The 16,415-nt window shown below is 41.8% G+C and overlaps 1 protein-coding gene across 2 annotated transcripts; it reads right to left on the reverse strand.

Annotated features, from left to right (window-relative positions):
• Positions 1-1,587: 1,587 nt before the first annotated feature.
• On the reverse strand, positions 1,588-11,813 carry SUMO3 (small ubiquitin like modifier 3). 2 transcript variants are annotated; one of them, XM_081007355.1, is made up of 4 exons: positions 11,629-11,804; positions 7,467-7,595; positions 6,312-6,383; positions 1,588-3,410 (listed from the first exon to the last, which is right to left on the reverse strand). In XM_081007355.1, exons 1-4 carry the CDS (start codon positions 11,647-11,649, stop codon positions 3,348-3,350), a joined length of 285 nt encoding a protein of 94 aa, XP_080863481.1. In that variant the 5' UTR covers positions 11,650-11,804; the 3' UTR covers positions 1,588-3,347. The 2 variants fall into 2 exon arrangements, with proteins under 2 accessions (XP_080863481.1, XP_080863482.1); XM_081007356.1 differs by lacking the exon at positions 6,312-6,383 and having other exon boundaries at positions 11,629-11,813.
• Positions 11,814-16,415: the final 4,602 nt, after the last annotated feature.

Consider the following 16,415-nt stretch of genomic DNA (forward strand, 5'->3'; position numbering starts at 1 on the left):
ACACACAAAGTAATCTCTTTACATGGATGTGCATTTGGTATGGTTATGAATTCATTTCTAAAATAAAAAATGATTAAAAAGAAACAAATTATGGGAGTACCGTGGGGTATTCTTATTAGTTTGGGTTCCATATCCTCACACTGCAGCCACTATCGGACGCTCTTACCATGTTTTTGAGTGTTTAATTCATGTGGACATTTCAAAAACCTGGTCAGAGACTGAGTAGTATGTACTTCATGATCTACACCATGGGTAAGCAAACTAAGGCCCGGGGGCCGGATCTGGCCCAGTCGCCTTCTAAATCCAGCCCGCAGATGGTCTGAGAATCAGTGTGTTTTTACATGAGTAGAATGTGTGCTTTTATTTAAAATGCATCTGGGTTATTTGTGGGGCCTGCCTGGTGTTTTTACATGAGTAGAATGTGCCCTATTATTTAAAATGCATCTCTGGATTATTTGTGGGGCATAGGAATTCGTTCATTTCCCAACCCAAAATATAGTCCGGCCCCCCACAAGGTCTGAGGGACAGTGGACTGACCCCCTGCTGAAAAAGTTTGCTGACCCCTGATCTACACACAGCATTCATCCAGCCCTTCAAAGCGGTATTCATTGGACCAACTAGGGTCAGAAGTCATTTTGGGGCAAAACAAAAAGTGACTTACCTACAGGCAGTCATTCTTAAAACGGTAGCTTCACCAGAGAGGCTGCAATGATATTTAGATGTTTCTCTGCTTCACGAAGACATGCAGCAATTTTTATGCCATCACAGTTCAGTCAGTAGAGCATGAGACTCAATCACAGGGTCATGGGTTCAAAACCTACGTTGGGCAAAAAGATTCCTGTATTGCAGGGGGGTTGGACTAGATGATCCTTGTGGTCCCTTTCAACTCTACAATTCTATTATTGTTGTATGTGGAGTCAATAATAACCTGATGGTGTCAAACAGTTGAGAGACAAAGATTCTGGAGGACTCCCAACAACCCAAATGTTTTGAAACAAAAGCTGCAGGTAACTAGACTTTTAGCAAGTAATGGCAGCATATCCATAGCTACAACCCCAAAATAGTGTCAAAGTGAAAGATATAAGCATTGCCCACCATCAAGCTACAACTGCAAAAATGTGGCTTTGGCACACTACTGTGGTAAAGGCATATTGTGAGATATCCAGAATGCACTATGCATCCTGATATGCCTTCCAACAACTCAAATTTTACACTAAAGCTAAATTACTCAAATGTGAAACTTTTTATGTGCAAGTTAAACAGAAGCAGCAGCTGTATGGTCCAGGTGTAACTACATATAGAAGCAATTCCAAATGGATCTGCAATGTTTTCCTGAAATGGGTGTGTGATGTGCAATTATCTCTGAAATACTGAATAGAAAATATGGCCTTGCCCTTTAAGCTACCATCACCACTTCCCACCTCCATCACATCACCTCCCACGCCATCCGTTTTTCTAAATGGTAAGTGCATTTCATCTGAGATATTAAGGATAAATAATATCACCATGTAATTGTAAGTTAATAAAGAAAAACACCTCCAGGGTGTATTTTATGAAAAACTGATTTTTATGCCCTGAACAGTAGGCTTACTCTCAATAAAAGAACTTTAATAAAAGATGTACATAAGAATAAGTTGTCAGCATTTCAGTGATATAGCTTTGAGTACAGTCATATGAAATGCAGCAGCATCAAGCATAAGCCAAGAGACAGAGTAACAAACTATATTTACTGTGTACAGTAGTAAAGGACAACAAATGTAAAAATTTGTGAATAAACAATGACAGATTTTAAAATACCCCTCCTTAGACAACATATAACTGAAACAGAAAAGACTTTTTTCCCAACAGGATTTCTTGCAAGCAGATAATCTAACACATGATGGGTAGAGATTAAAAGGAAGTGACATTCTCAAGCAGCAATGAACAGCATCCTGAAAGTCAACAGAATGACCTTGTATTTTTGGATCTCTGCAAATTAAATTTTATCAAGCCAGTTGTCACTACAAACATTATTTTGAAGCTCAAAATATTTGAGGACATAGGACACAGCAAGCCTCTTTAAGAATGTATCATTACATTTAGATTTTCCTGCACACTTAACCCCCAAATGTATTGATACCGTATTTTTTAAAAGCTACACCTAATTTACTCATTATAATATAACTAAAATATCTATGAATTGATGGTGGTTATCCAAAGAGCCCCATGCACAAGCAGGAGACTCTGCATGTACATGGGGAACAGCTACCGGACACATTTCTCCTCTGCAGCCCTCCAGTATTGCACAATACTCCAAAGGGTCCTCCTCCTATAGGAGGCAACTTTTCAGGAGACATGAGGAGTTATAGCAGGAAGAGACTGCAGAAATCCCTGATGTGCACACAGAGCATGGCACATGGTCCTTTGTATCCCAGCCTATAGATTTCAAAGTAGCAGCTAAGGGAATAGTTAAAATTTCAGCTTTCAAGAGAGATGTCAGAAAAAGGTACACAAGTTTATTTATTGCCTAATACATCAATAAGGAGTGATTCTCACTGGGAACAATCTGTTCAGAATTTCTCCTAAACAAATTCCATTAAAATTAGTTGAACACCATCGCTTCCTAAGAGGATTCTGGTTCTGGTCCATTCTTTAAACATTTTATCAAAGACATTGGTGCTCAACTTTGGACATGTGACAGTTAAATAGAAGATGTGAAAGTTAACCTATGCAAATGCTACAGCTGCTGACAGACTCAAAGACATTCCTTTACTTTAAAAAAATTGTTTTATTCTATGCTATTTTATTATGAAAAAGCACATGTACATTTGCATTACCTTAAACTGTCACTAAGCATGTATCTGAAGTACTGTCCATTCTGTCCCATTAACAGTTTTAAAGTAATACATGTGTTTAATGGTAAAATCCTTTCTTTCTCAACCCACCTGTTTTGAGAAACTTACTATTGCAAGGAAAAATATTTCAATATTTACATTACATAATTAAGCAGTAAAACGGAAACAACGAAAGCCAGGACTAAGTATCCTTCTTTTACAGTAGGCTTGTATTTAGGCCACCAATTTATAGAAACAAGATGACAGCAGACAACAACCGGTATTTTACTTATTTGAAAATTTAATTTTGACTGGGCCCATTTTTATGATGCAGTAATTTCCCACAGATGCAGCTTCAACTTGCACACGCAGTATATCAGGGACAGGAAAAGAATTTGGATAAATGTCTTCAGAACATGAGGAGATTCCTGTATGATTGGCATGTTCATTTGTTTACTATTTAATAGCAAATCCAAGGACAGATGATAAAGTGAGTTGAAATTTTACATTCCTCTTCCTAAAAGGACAGGATTTTTAGCACATGCCACCCGTCTGCTGTTGAAACACATCAATAGTATCCTCATCTTCCATTTCCAACTGTTAATAAGACAAAAAAGTAATGAGTTTTAAAAATAATATTTAAGGAATCTTGTTTCTAATATACCAAAACCTCTTAATCCAGACCTCTGGTTGAGTAGATGCCTTCTCTCTTGCTCCACTCTTGTTCTGTGTTGCTGGTCTGTTGTTTTGCAGTTGTGTTATGTTTTTTGTGTAACTGTACCTGTTTTAGCTGTGAGATTTTTGTAACTTGCCTTGGGATCATTTGGTGAAGGGTAGGCTACAGGTACAAATAATTAACTTCATGTTTGGAAGCATACTGTGTAGAGGTTTGTTTAGATGTATTATTTTATCAGCACCAGTTTTCCCCCTTCCAGTGCTAAAAGCTGCATCTCTCACAAACCCACATTGGGTTTCTAGAATTTAAGAGAAATCTGCAACCACATCTGCTTGCTGTTTTGCAGGGATGGGGAACTTTTTCAGCCCAAGGGAGGCATTCCCTTCTGGACAAGCCTCTGGGGACCATATGCCAGTGGTGAACAGGGCCAGAGGCAAAAGCCTAATTCTACCTTTGTACAGCAGGATAGTTTCTTCACACTCAACACATCTCTGTACTCTATATCCAAGCCAGCAAGAAACATTACTGGAGTTCAAGGACACATTCTACTCAGGTAAGAACACTCGGGGGTTGGGTGCAAAGCAGGGTTGGGGAGGATGTGGCTTGGAAGGTTAATATATAGCCTTGAAGGAACAATGCCCTTCACCACTCTCCTAGAAACAGAGGAAACCATATACTTAGCAAATCATTATCTAAGTACCCTTACTGGTCCAACACTTCACAATCTGGCAGGCTAAATATTCTTGGGTTATTTCTACTGCCAACTCCTACAGCTTTCTTAATATGATACACATGCATTTACAGTGCATTTCCCCCCAACATTAGCATGCTTAAAGTACATATCAGAGGGCATGCTAAGAAAGCCGCTAACACAGTCATTCCAAATAAATCCAAGAGAGAAATTTAGTGAAGATAGGTGGGTGGCTGCTATCCAGTGTGTGTATGTTAACTGTGGTAACTTAATAGAATACCTTGTGGAATTTAGTTTTCTGTACTACTATTTCTGTTTCCATATCAGGCTTTATTCTCTCTCCTGTTTAGTTTTAAGCTGTTAATTAGGTTAGTTTATCTGTATTAGTTTAATATAACGTTGTGGATTGACTTTGTTATGATATACTTGCTTATTGTCACTGATTATTTAAATGTTAAATTTTTTCAGTTGCTACTGCTGTACATTTTACACCTTGTGAATTGTTTTGATAAAAGCATACATATAAATAGATAAAATGCTCTTTCCTCCCTTTCCACAACTTTCGTAAGTGGCAGCAGAAAGGTACTGCCAAGTGCTTTCTCCATAAGTACAGCTTATGAAAGAAACTGGATGGTTAATCTTCTCAGGAGTGGGTTTTTGCAGAAGTGAGTTACTACTACTTTTCCTCACTCAACTTCTCCAGAATCGCTGATGTTAGTTCCTGCAGATATCCAGCTCCTGACTGAAAAAGTACCCTCCCTTGTCCACAACCTGTGGAAGGATGGATGGATTCTATTGCTTCTCATGGCACAGGCACTGCTTGGAACTTCTGCAGAAACCTAGAACATGAGCGAGCAGGCCTCTCTTTCCCCAAATTTTGTGCACAGGTCATAGGACCTCAGGAAGGTAAAAGAGAGGCAAGGCAAAATTTGTAGACACAGACCCTCAATGATAAACATACTGATAAATCTAGCAACTTGCATGAATAATTTTACATAGGATAAAACAAGTATTTCTGGTGCCAGCCAGCATGCATGTTCTGGCGAACCAGTTAGCTTAGACTAAAACTTTATTCCTATCCCAATTAATGCCTTTCAAAACCTTTAGAAATAGTAATAAAATAAGGATAAGAAAGGCATCAGTTTTCACATCCTACATCAAAGTGAGAACATTTAAAATCAGACTAACAATAAATATTTAGACCACATGTTAACTATTTTGGAACACATTTATTTGGAGAAACCAGATCTTCCCAGTAGCTCACACACTCATATGTGCTACAGTTCAGCTCTCTTAACCCAAAATTCCTATCTTTCTTGTGGGGTAATGCCTTAGATTCCATCTCTAAGAATGCATTTTCTTGCACTCCCTCCAGCCAAATACTTACAGTGCAGTTCTTTATGCCCATTTGGTGTCCTGTTGAAATGGAAGACTCTTTGATCCAGTAGAGCCTTCTATCAGAAGAATGGCGAGGGAAGTGATTTTCCATAACCACCATACCCCCTGCAGCCCCCTCACAAATCTGCTGGAGGCTCGTCAATTGATACAACCCAGCACCTTTACTCAGAAGAAGTTATTGCTGAGTTCAATAGGATTTATTCCCAAATAAATGTGCACAAAGTTTCAGCCTCAGTAAGGCTGAATCCTTGATGGGGAAATTTTGTAGCATGCTTACACTATAAATTTGATACAGGGGAGAAAGTTTCCATGAGAAAAATTAGTATTTTCTATCAATGATGAGAGAATTCCACCAAGTACCACAGGCACGGAATTACATCATGCCCGGGATTAATTCCAGTAAAGGGATCTGTTATATGTACTTCTAATAATCACTGAGAGCCTACCAAAATCTGTCAACCTTATTTACACCCCAGAAACCTTACACACCATTTCCTCACTAGTGGAAACTGCCCATGAATTTTGAAGGCCTACAGCTTCTCTAATATTCTCTAATTGCTTTCTCTCTCCCACCTTGATGGACTCTTGTTAATAATGATTTAGCTCACCATAGTAACATTTTATTCTAGGAATCAATGTAATTCCCATTTGAAGTAATTAACTAAACTTCCAAGACACAGGCAGTAGCCGTAAGCTCAGCTTCAACTGTATAACGAACACCACTGTCTCTTACCTGTGCAGGTGTGTCTGTTTCATTAATTGGTTGTCCATCAAATCTGAATCTAATCTGTCTCATTGACAAACCCTGAAATATGACAGTTAATGTAAATCCACATATATAAGTTCATGTCAAAATGGATATTGCTCACAGACATCAGTATTTCAAAGAATTAAACTGAAAGCTGATTGAGGATGCACACTTCATGAGCCAAGTATCTCTCAGGAATTTTATTGCCTCATGCAACATTTCTATAAACTTGTCTAATTTAGCAATCTCGGTAGAGCTGCTAGAGATGCAATGTAATTAGGACGGTGTCTTTTCTCTGTCAAGTGTAGAGGTGACTTTCTATGAACAGCAGAATCAAATACATTCCTGTCTAGGCAACCTTCTAGAGGCCACCTGCAAACGATAGCTAGAGCCAGAGGCAAGCACAAGCCGAGCAAGAAAAGCCAGAGGGCCACATTTGGCTCCCTTAGCCTATGGCTTCCCACTTCGCAGTATACAGTAAATCCACAATTTATGTGGGGACTACATTCCAAGAATAGCAAATACAAGCCAAAATCACATATAGTCAAAACACACTGTGTGCAATGGCGGGCGGGATTGCCAAAGTCTTTTTCCCTTGGATGCCCACCTGCTTTTTAAATTTTACTCTTTTTTGCCAAATGTGTAAAGCTGAATGCACACAAGTTATGTGTCTGATGGGTCTAATGTAATCTCATGAGCACCCAGGTTTATCCACATCACACAGCCCCATTTATGCATAACATAAATGAGATAAATTATGACTTGACACTTGTGCAGATATGTCTCGCTACACAGGGTATTTCCTTGGTGTCTCCATTAAAGAAACAGGAGATAGGAAGAAACTGGTTACAGTAATTGAATTTTTGAAAATTTAAGTTCTAGGACAAAGCTAATAAATTCAGCACTGCAAATGAAAGAATTCAACAAGCACATCAAATATTATGTGGGATAATTGTATGCGTCAACACACTAGCATAATGGGTTTACACCACCAAGGCATCAGAACTTTGTATGCCTTGAGAAAATATTCTAACATCAAAATTTATCTGGGCAAATAAGCCATGGGTGCTTGGGAGCCTTTTTATGTACCTCACAATAAACAAGTGCATAATAGCACACAAATATAGTTAACTCGTTTACCTGTCTCTCACAATAGGCCTTCATTAGTTTACTTAGTGGTGTGTGCCGTTTTATTTTAAATTGGACCACTGATCCATCTTGGCCAGCTACTTTTAAATTGATATGGTCATTCTCCGTTTTTACTCCTTCCTGCAAAACAAAACATAAAAGTTCAGATCAGTATTTGGGGAGCATTAGTCAAGAGAACCTGGCTGATACCTGCAGCACTTAGAAGATTTCTCAGAAAAGAACGTATGAACCACCTGCTGGATAAAGTCAATGCCCACCTTGTCCAACATCTTGTTCTCACAATGGCCAAGCTGTGGGGAACCTGCAAGCAGAACCTGAGCACAAGAGCACTCTTCCCACCTGCATTTCCAGCTCCTGGCATTCAGAAGCATTCCTGCCTCCAACTGCAGAGGCAGAGCATAGCCTCCATCATGGCTAGTAGCCATTGATAAGACTTATTCTTCATGGATCTGTCTAATCCTCTTTTAAACCATCCAAGTTGGTGGCCAGCACTGCCTCCTACGGGTGTAAATTCCATAGTTCAACTATGTACTGTGTGAAGAAGTACTTTTTAAAAATTTGCCCTGAATCTTCAAATTTGCAACTTCACTGGATCTCCACAAATTCTTACTATTATGAGAAAGGGAGGGGGGAAATTATCTATCCACTTTCTTGACACCATGCATAATTTTATATGCCTCTATCATGTCTTCTCTTACTCACCTATTTTCTACCCTGAAAAGTCCCAAATGCTGCAACCTTTCCTTATAGCAGAATTGTTCCAACCCCCTGATCACTTTAGGTGGCACCTTTCTGAATCATTCCCAACTCTGAAATATCCTTTTTGAGGTGAGGTGACCAGAGTTGTACACAGTATTCCAAACATAGTCACACCACTGAATTATATAAAGGCATTATAATGTCAGCAGTTTTATTTTCGATTCCTTTCCTAATAACCCCAAGCATGGAATGCTTTTCACAGCTGCCACACTACAGTTAAGCAGCACACAGATTTTATTAAATAAAATAAACAAAAGGGCAGAGCAAACCAAACTACAGGAAGCCAGTACAACTTACTCCTATTCCAAATTCTATTCAGTAGTGGAGCTACTGCTGATTAAGTCAGCCCAATCGCTGCAGAGGCACAGGCCCACAAACCTGTAAAAAATAGTTTGACTTACACTGGCAAAAAGGATGGTGTAACCCCTGCAGGGTGGCTAAGCCATGTGACTAAGCTGAAGGGAATTTGGAATGGGGTATTTCTGCTTCTCCCCATGTGTCATCCTGTTGTTGAGCATTGGCTTGTAGCAATGTTTGGATCTTTCATTGTGACTGCAGCACAACCATTTTGGTATGAATTAACAAAGCACTGCTTCCTCAACTGGTTTGGAGGTATAATTTGTAACACAACTGTAGATGATATGTAATGCAGCCTTATCTAGCAACCCCTCCACATTTTTGGTCTGAAAACGCCCTCTTCTGCTGCTGGACTCTAGATTTTTTTACTCTAGGAAATTCCGTTAGGATTTCAAGGTAAAAAATGAGGTGATATCTACAAACAACAATTTTGCCTTCTTTTTCCACTGAGTAGCCTAGGGAGCAACACAGGAAGTGATAGAAATAAAAGGTTGGCATAAAAACTTCTCCCAAGAGGGTTGCTGAAATCCCCCCCTCCACGGCTTACCCTTAGAAAGATTATAAATTGCATTTATACTTTCACTATTGGTAAGCTTATACTTAGGTCGCAATCCTAACCATGTCTACTCATAAATCATAGTTGATTCAAAGGGCTTTCTCCCATGTAAATGGGGTTAGGATTGTAGGCTTAAACACACAACATAGCATATTAAACAACTAGCAGTTTTAATAAATTTCTAGTACAGTCATACCTCGGGATAAATAAGCTTCAGATTGAGCGCTTTCGGGTTGTGCTCTGCAGCGACCCAGAAGTAATGGAGCACGTTACTTCCGGGTTTCGCCGCTCGTGCTTACGGTTCAAATGACGTCACGCGCATGCACTGTCACGGCGGCACACTGTCACGGCTTACGTTCTGTTCGGGATGCAAACGGGGCTCTGGAACGGATCCCGTTCACATCCCAAGGTACCACTGTAGCTTGATCCCAAGTGTTAGTCTCACACCAATTACAACATTTCCCTAGCTATATGTGTTATTCGAAATGATCTTTAAATGCTTTTTAAGAATCCACAGCCTAGTCATGATGCAAACTGAAAGCCTTCCTCAAGCAGCAGAGGCAGTTGTCTTCTACTGACTCAGATCCATTTACTTGAGTATTCTCTAAACCTGGAGTAGCCAACATGGCACCCTCCAGATGTTGTTGACTAAAACTTCTATCAGTCCCAGCCAGCATGGCCAAGAACAAGGGATAGGAGTTGCAGTCCAAACCATCTGGTTGACTAGCTCTGGACTACACTGACTGGTAGCAGCTCTCTGCTTTTCAGGTAGGGAATGTTCTCATCTCCTACTTGAAAATACCAGGGACTGGTCCCTGGACCTTCTGCATACAAAGTGGATTCTCTTTCACTGAACTACATCTCTTACTCCAAATCTGGAGTGCAATTAATACTTAATAAATTGTCAAAGATGTGCCACCCTGGGGTCTTAGCTTCACCAGCACCAGTCTCCTGTAGGAGGGAAAACAACCTCCAGTACTAGGCAATCTTCCTGTGATTATTTAAAAAGCCTACATGTTTCATAATATATTTAAACTTGGTCCCTTCCAACTCTACAATTCTATCAGATTCCACACAGAATCAGAACATGGTTGACCAACAGCAGATCCACACTATACATTTAAAGCACATGATTTCCCCTAAAAAATTGTAGGAATTGCAATTTCCCTCACAGAACTAACTTTTCCAGTACTCTTAAACTCCACTTCCCAGGATTCTTTGGGAGAATTAAAAGAATGGATGTTAAATACGCTTTAAATGTAGTGTTGATACAGGGGTACCTCAGGTTACATACGCTTCAGGTTACAGACTCACTAACCCAGAAATAGTGCTTCAGGTTAAGAACTTTGCTTCAGGATGAGAACAGAAATCGTGCTCTGGAGGCGCGGCAGCAGCAGGAGGCCCCATTAGCTAAAGTGGTGCTTCAGGTTAAGAACAGTTTCAGGTTAAGTACGGACCTCCGGAACGAATTAAGTAATTAACCAGAGGTACCACTGTATTCCACAAGTCTGCAAAAAGGCTCAATTTTAGAATGATCCCTCTCTGCTTTTAAAACTATTGGGGGAAGGTTGGATAAAAGCCAAATTTTTAAAAAACTACATACCATCCAAAAAACTGGGGAAAAAAAACTTTCAATGCTTTCACTCCTGCTTATCTGATTATTTTCAGCCTACAAACACCCACTCATCTATAAAGCTCACCTTTAAGCGACTCTGTGATGTAGGCTTACAACTGAAGGGGACAACGCTAAACGTATCATCTTTCATTAAATTGTTTTAATATTACAATGAGGATAGCGATTGTTCCACACGCGCAAAACACAACAGTGTAATGCTCCGCATACCGTCTTGGGAGGTATCCTCCACTGAATTCAATGGCCAGCACTTGACTGCACTGAAAGCCTGTCCTCAAACTTGCAGCCCCCTCACTATATGGATGCACGCGGGGAAAGGTGGCTCTGAGGTGCAAAACCCTTTGGAAATTACTGGACATCGGTCCGTGTAGACCTCGGTCCAACTGCGCGCGGAAAAGGGGTCGTGGGCGGCGGGGAAAGGGAAAGAGGCCGGATGGATCCGGCCCCCGGCGAGAGAGCGCGGCCTTGCGGAGCACGTGGTGGTCGCGCCTTCGGCCTGGCTCGACAATAGCGAACCCGGCGGGGGCGGGCCAGGATGGGAGTTCGCAGCGAAGCGGCGCGGCCTAGGAGCGGCGCCGAACTCTTGCGGGAGCTCCGCGGAGGAAGAGCGCGGTCGGGCCGCCCCTTCTCGAGCCGCCCTCCTTCCGGGTGAGGCGGGTCCGGGTCTCGCGGCTCACAACCGGGGCGGGGGAACGCAGACCCTCGGGGCCTCAGCCCCACGGCGAGCCTCGCGCCCCTCTCGTGAGGGGGGCAGGCAGGCAGGCAGGCTCGGAAGGGGCCCGAGAGGAGGCGGAGGGCCTACGGGGCCCGAGCGGCTGTAGGAGGCGCTGGGGCGGCCTCGCACTCACCTTGGGCTTCTCCTCGGACATGGCGTCGCGTCAGGCAGGGACCTCTCAAGGAGCGAGTCCGCACGCGCTCGGAGCCCCCGTCTTCCTGCGCTCTCCTCTCCCGCCCGCAGCAACTGCCCGCGAGGACGCGCTCCGCTCCCCGCAATCTTCGGCTCCCGGTTGGTCCCGGAGGGGTCACGTGGGGGCGGAGCGCGCTCCCGAGGCGCGCTCCCGAGCGATGCTCTCCCCGTCGGGTGCGCGCTTCGCCAGGGCGGAGGCGGCGGCGGCGATGGCGCCGAAGGTGCGTCATCGCCGGCTGAAGCGGGAGCGCTTGGGCGGCAGAAGGTGCGCGGGTGGGGGGGGGATGGGGAAGGGGAGGAGCCACGTCAGGGCGCGGGAGGAAGGAGGGGGCGGGGCGAAGGCTTCCGAAAAGGAATACAAAAGTCCCCCTGGGGAATGGAGGAGGGTCGCCCTCCATAGCCCCCCTTTGTGACCTGTTCGGGGATATAACGTCATGGGCCTAAGAAGCCGATCATAGAAATAGACGCGAGGCATCGCGCATCTGCTCTCATACACAAAGTCGCCTTCTGTTTCCACACGTATTCACATAAGGACCTTTTAGCTGCTGCGCTTCAAGCCTACCTTGGTTGTAAAAGCTGTGGAAACGCTTCATTCATTCGTGGCAGCTAAATATTTCCTGGCAGGCCAACAAACTAGGCAAAATGCAAAATATTTATTTATTTCATAAAATTTATAAACTGCTTGGCTGAAATAAAAAACAACAATGTAGTTTACAAATACAATCTAATAATGAAATGATGAAAGACAGTAAATAAAAAAAGCAACAACAACCCCACATTACTTGCCATCAGAGACGAGTCATGTATTAACTAGTTGAGATTCCTGCATTGCTGGGGGTTGGAATAGATGACCCTTTGGGTACCTTCCAATTCTACGATTCTATGAATCTATAAACAGTTTACAACTTGGATTAAGCTACAGTGGGCCACAACAGCTCAAAGTTAGCTTAAAGCACAGAAAACTGTGGAGAAGGGTCATAGTTCCAGAGCAACATCATACCTACCTGCTGAACTTCCAGTGCTTGGTAAATACTTTTTTAGCAGATTTTTTTTATACAAGTTTTCTGATTTTATGGTAATTTTAACTGATTTTATATCTGTTATATTATTTTTGTAAACTTACAGTACACCACTTAGAGACCGTAGTGTTAAGTGGACTCAAAATAGTTGAAATAAATATTTTGTCTCTCACATCAGCATTTAGCCTATCAAAGAACGTTTTTTGCTGCATTCCCTGAGCAAGGTAATACATAGCAAGGATTGAAGCCAATAGTGGGTCCACCCCTTCTTTCTCTCCTTGCTCTATTTCAACAGCAAGCCGCCATGTGATAGACAAATCACTCTTGCCAGCGGTCTGAACTGAAGTGTTGCAGAGCAATTTTGAAATTATGCCAAGGTGCACCCATGCTGCAAAGGCTGGAATCCCAATGGAGCTGAAACTCTTTAAGCACAAACTCTGGAAAAGCCTCATATCAGCTTCATGTCTCTTAACATTTCAGTGCCCCTAATTGCTCCTCTGGCTCTTAATAAGCTGAACAACCACACTGTACTTTATGTGCAGTATCCATATTTATGACTAGGAAAGAAAACGAGGCATGGATATTTCACTTGGAGTAGTAAGGCTATTCCAAGTTCACACTACAAAGACTACAAATGGCATGGGATGACATTGATCTGATCATCTGGGAAAGCTATTAGAGATCACTAGCTAAGGAATTAGTTAATCCAAATTAGAAAAGGTGCAGAAATTACTCTTTCATTTTCAGCAATAAGAATTTGTGTAAGCGTATGTCTTTTTGCTGAAACTAGAGTAATTAATCATTCTCACAGAAAATTGTACCTTTTCGTTAAAAAAGCCACATTTACAAATGAAATGATATTTTATAAAAATAATAGATTTGAGTTTCTCATTTCACATTTCCAATATTCACTAGTGCTATATGCAACACTAAAAGGTATCTTACTATCCCTCGTGAATACGAAGCCAGATTAGAATTAAAAGAGAATTTGAGAGTGTTATTGTGGCCACTTGTAAAGGCTCCCAGAGATCTATTGAGCCAAGCCACTAAGTCCTTTGCTTTATAAGTAAAAATTGTTTCTTGAAAGCAACAAAGAATCTTCATAGATCACCGAATTAATATTTCTCTTGGCAACTTCCATATTATTAAAATAAAATCTGACAATTATTTCCAGATATTTGCACATTTATATTGACTTGCCAAATTCACCCCTACAGAGGCAGAAATTCCACTACTCTGGTACACAAATACATTCTTAACAGCCATACAAATAGATAGACTACTACTTCTGACAAGTAGTTTGTCGGGAAATTTGCTATACCTGAATGATACTGACTGCGGATAAGAAATTGGTATGAAGAAAACAAAGGCAAAAAAAAAAAGAAAAGGCATTCCACTTATCTAATAATAATAATAATAATAATAATAATAATAATAATTAAGAGGATTTTTTACAGTCCTCTTAGTACAGTACAGTACAGTACTTTTTCCCTGGCAAATATGCTTAGAATTGGGAAGGTTTTGGAAGATGATGGAAGGTGACTTACTTTCATAACAAAACAGGGCAATAAACCAACCATAGCAATGGTATCTACTCAGCCACATCTGATGGGGATCAAGGCCACACAGGTTGCCTCCATGACCCCAAACAACCCTGTTGGGTCAAACCATTGACTCATTTGGCCCAGCGTCAGTGTCTCCTTGTGCTATGGTTGGTTTAGGAAGAACTAAGAAATAATTCAATTGTTCAAGTTTTGTGCCATGAGTGGGATATCAGTGACCACCCCATATTTGACAGGCAGCAGGAGAAGAGACAGCTAACATAACATAAGGGAATTTCAGACAATGAGAACTTGCACTGTTGCTAAACAAGAAGCAAATTCCTGAATTCTAGTTTCCCTTTTAGATACACTGAGTATATTTATCACAATCAAGAGTCACCCATTTTTATCAGGGGTTACCAACCTGACACCTGTGGGTACTAGTTTGGTGGCTCTTGTGCAGTGCTTTATTTCCTTAAAAAATGTTTAGGAGTACTCTCATTTTCCTACTCATATTGTAATACTGCCCGTTAATGAGGCCAAACTTAGATTTGCAAAATGTTTAGGTGTATGCGCACCCCCACGTCCCCCCAGGAAAAAAAGCACAGCCCTTGTATATTTGTAGAGGGGTGAACTGGGTGGGGTTGAGGCAACAGGCACTTTCCTTCACCTGTGGGGAGACTTGTATGTGTGTGTAGGGCAGTTTAAAAATGGGGTGTTTGAAAGTGAGTAAGATTGAGAGAAATGTCCTTGGGCAGAGAGGGAAAGAAGAGTTTGGATTTGATATCCTGCTTTATCACTACCCAAAGGAGTCTCAAAGCGGCTAACATTCTCCTTTCCCTTCCTCCCCCACAACAAACACTCTGTGAGGTGAGTGGGGCTGAGAGACTTCAAAGAAGCATGACTAGCCCAAGGTCACCCAGCAGCTGCATGTGGAGGAGCCGGGAAGCGAAAGGTTTATGGGTGGATCTGTATGTGTCTGAGAGAGGAAGAGATGTGTGCGTGTGTTCTGTTTGTATGCATGAACTGTGAGAGAGATGCACTTGGACAGAGAGAAAGAGGTGCATGTATGTGCATGAGAGAGAGAGAGGCATCTGTCTCTGGTTTTTGTGTGTGTAGTGAGTGTGGGTTGGCTACCTTTTCTCCCTCCTGGTATTGGGGGATGTGTCCTTACGAACAAATCTTCCTAACAGTTATGTGTGAGCAGCCTCTTCACAGAGTTGTATGTGTGCAGACCTCTGCATTTGTGAGGTCGAGGGAGAAGGGGAATCAGCAATGACTGTGCTGTATTGTACTTTAATTTTGTTACACTGTGCTCCTCCCCCATGACAGCCATTTTGTGTTATGTGTCTGCTGATCCAGTAAGTTGGTTAACCGCTGCACTGTATGTTGCACCAGTAGTTGTGGCAAAACATCTTAATAAGTACCTTGGATATGTGCAACATAAACAATGGCGCCTTGTTGGGAGTGGTGAGGCAATTTCAAGGAAGTGGAGACATTGATCATGTCACATCTTGTTAAATTGATCAAAAGCATAACTTATGGCTTTGACTGAAAGTTTTTTGTATGGTAAATAAATCTTTTAACTTCTGGTTTTCTTTCAAAACTCTAGAGTGCGGCATATAAACACTGCTTCTTTCATCTGTAACTTCTTTGCAATCTGCGATGTAGAGAGAAGAATATCAGTTCTAACCACAGTAGTCCTGACGCCCTCTGCCTAATGCAGCTATTCCCCCCTTACTAAGGAACAACATGTACCTAAATTTGGTTTGGGACAACTGGGAAATATTTCCCCATTGGGTAGTTAACTTCCAAAACTTCTAAAATGTCCCCAATGGTTTCCTTTGAGATGGAACTAATATTTGAGGAGAGGGATTCATTGGGGTGGTGAGGTAGTTCACCCTGAAGAGGTACAAAATACTTGTAAGTAGGATAAAAACTCATTGATCTCTTCCCAAGAGTATCTTGAAAGCAGTCCGATGAGTGTTATTTGACCCTCTCTCACGCTGAAATCCTATGTCCTTAATCATGGCTGAGGAATCTCTGGCCCTCCAGGTGTTGAGCGACAACTCACATCAGCTTCAGTCAGTATAACCAATGGTCAGGGATAATGGGAAGTGTACCCCCAAAAAACATCTGCAGGGGGGCAGGTTCCCCACCCCTGCTCT

Source organism: Podarcis pityusensis, assembly GCF_964106645.2.
Source record: "Podarcis pityusensis genome assembly, chromosome: 5".
Classification (NCBI taxonomy): Eukaryota; Metazoa; Chordata; class Lepidosauria; order Squamata; family Lacertidae; genus Podarcis; species Podarcis pityusensis.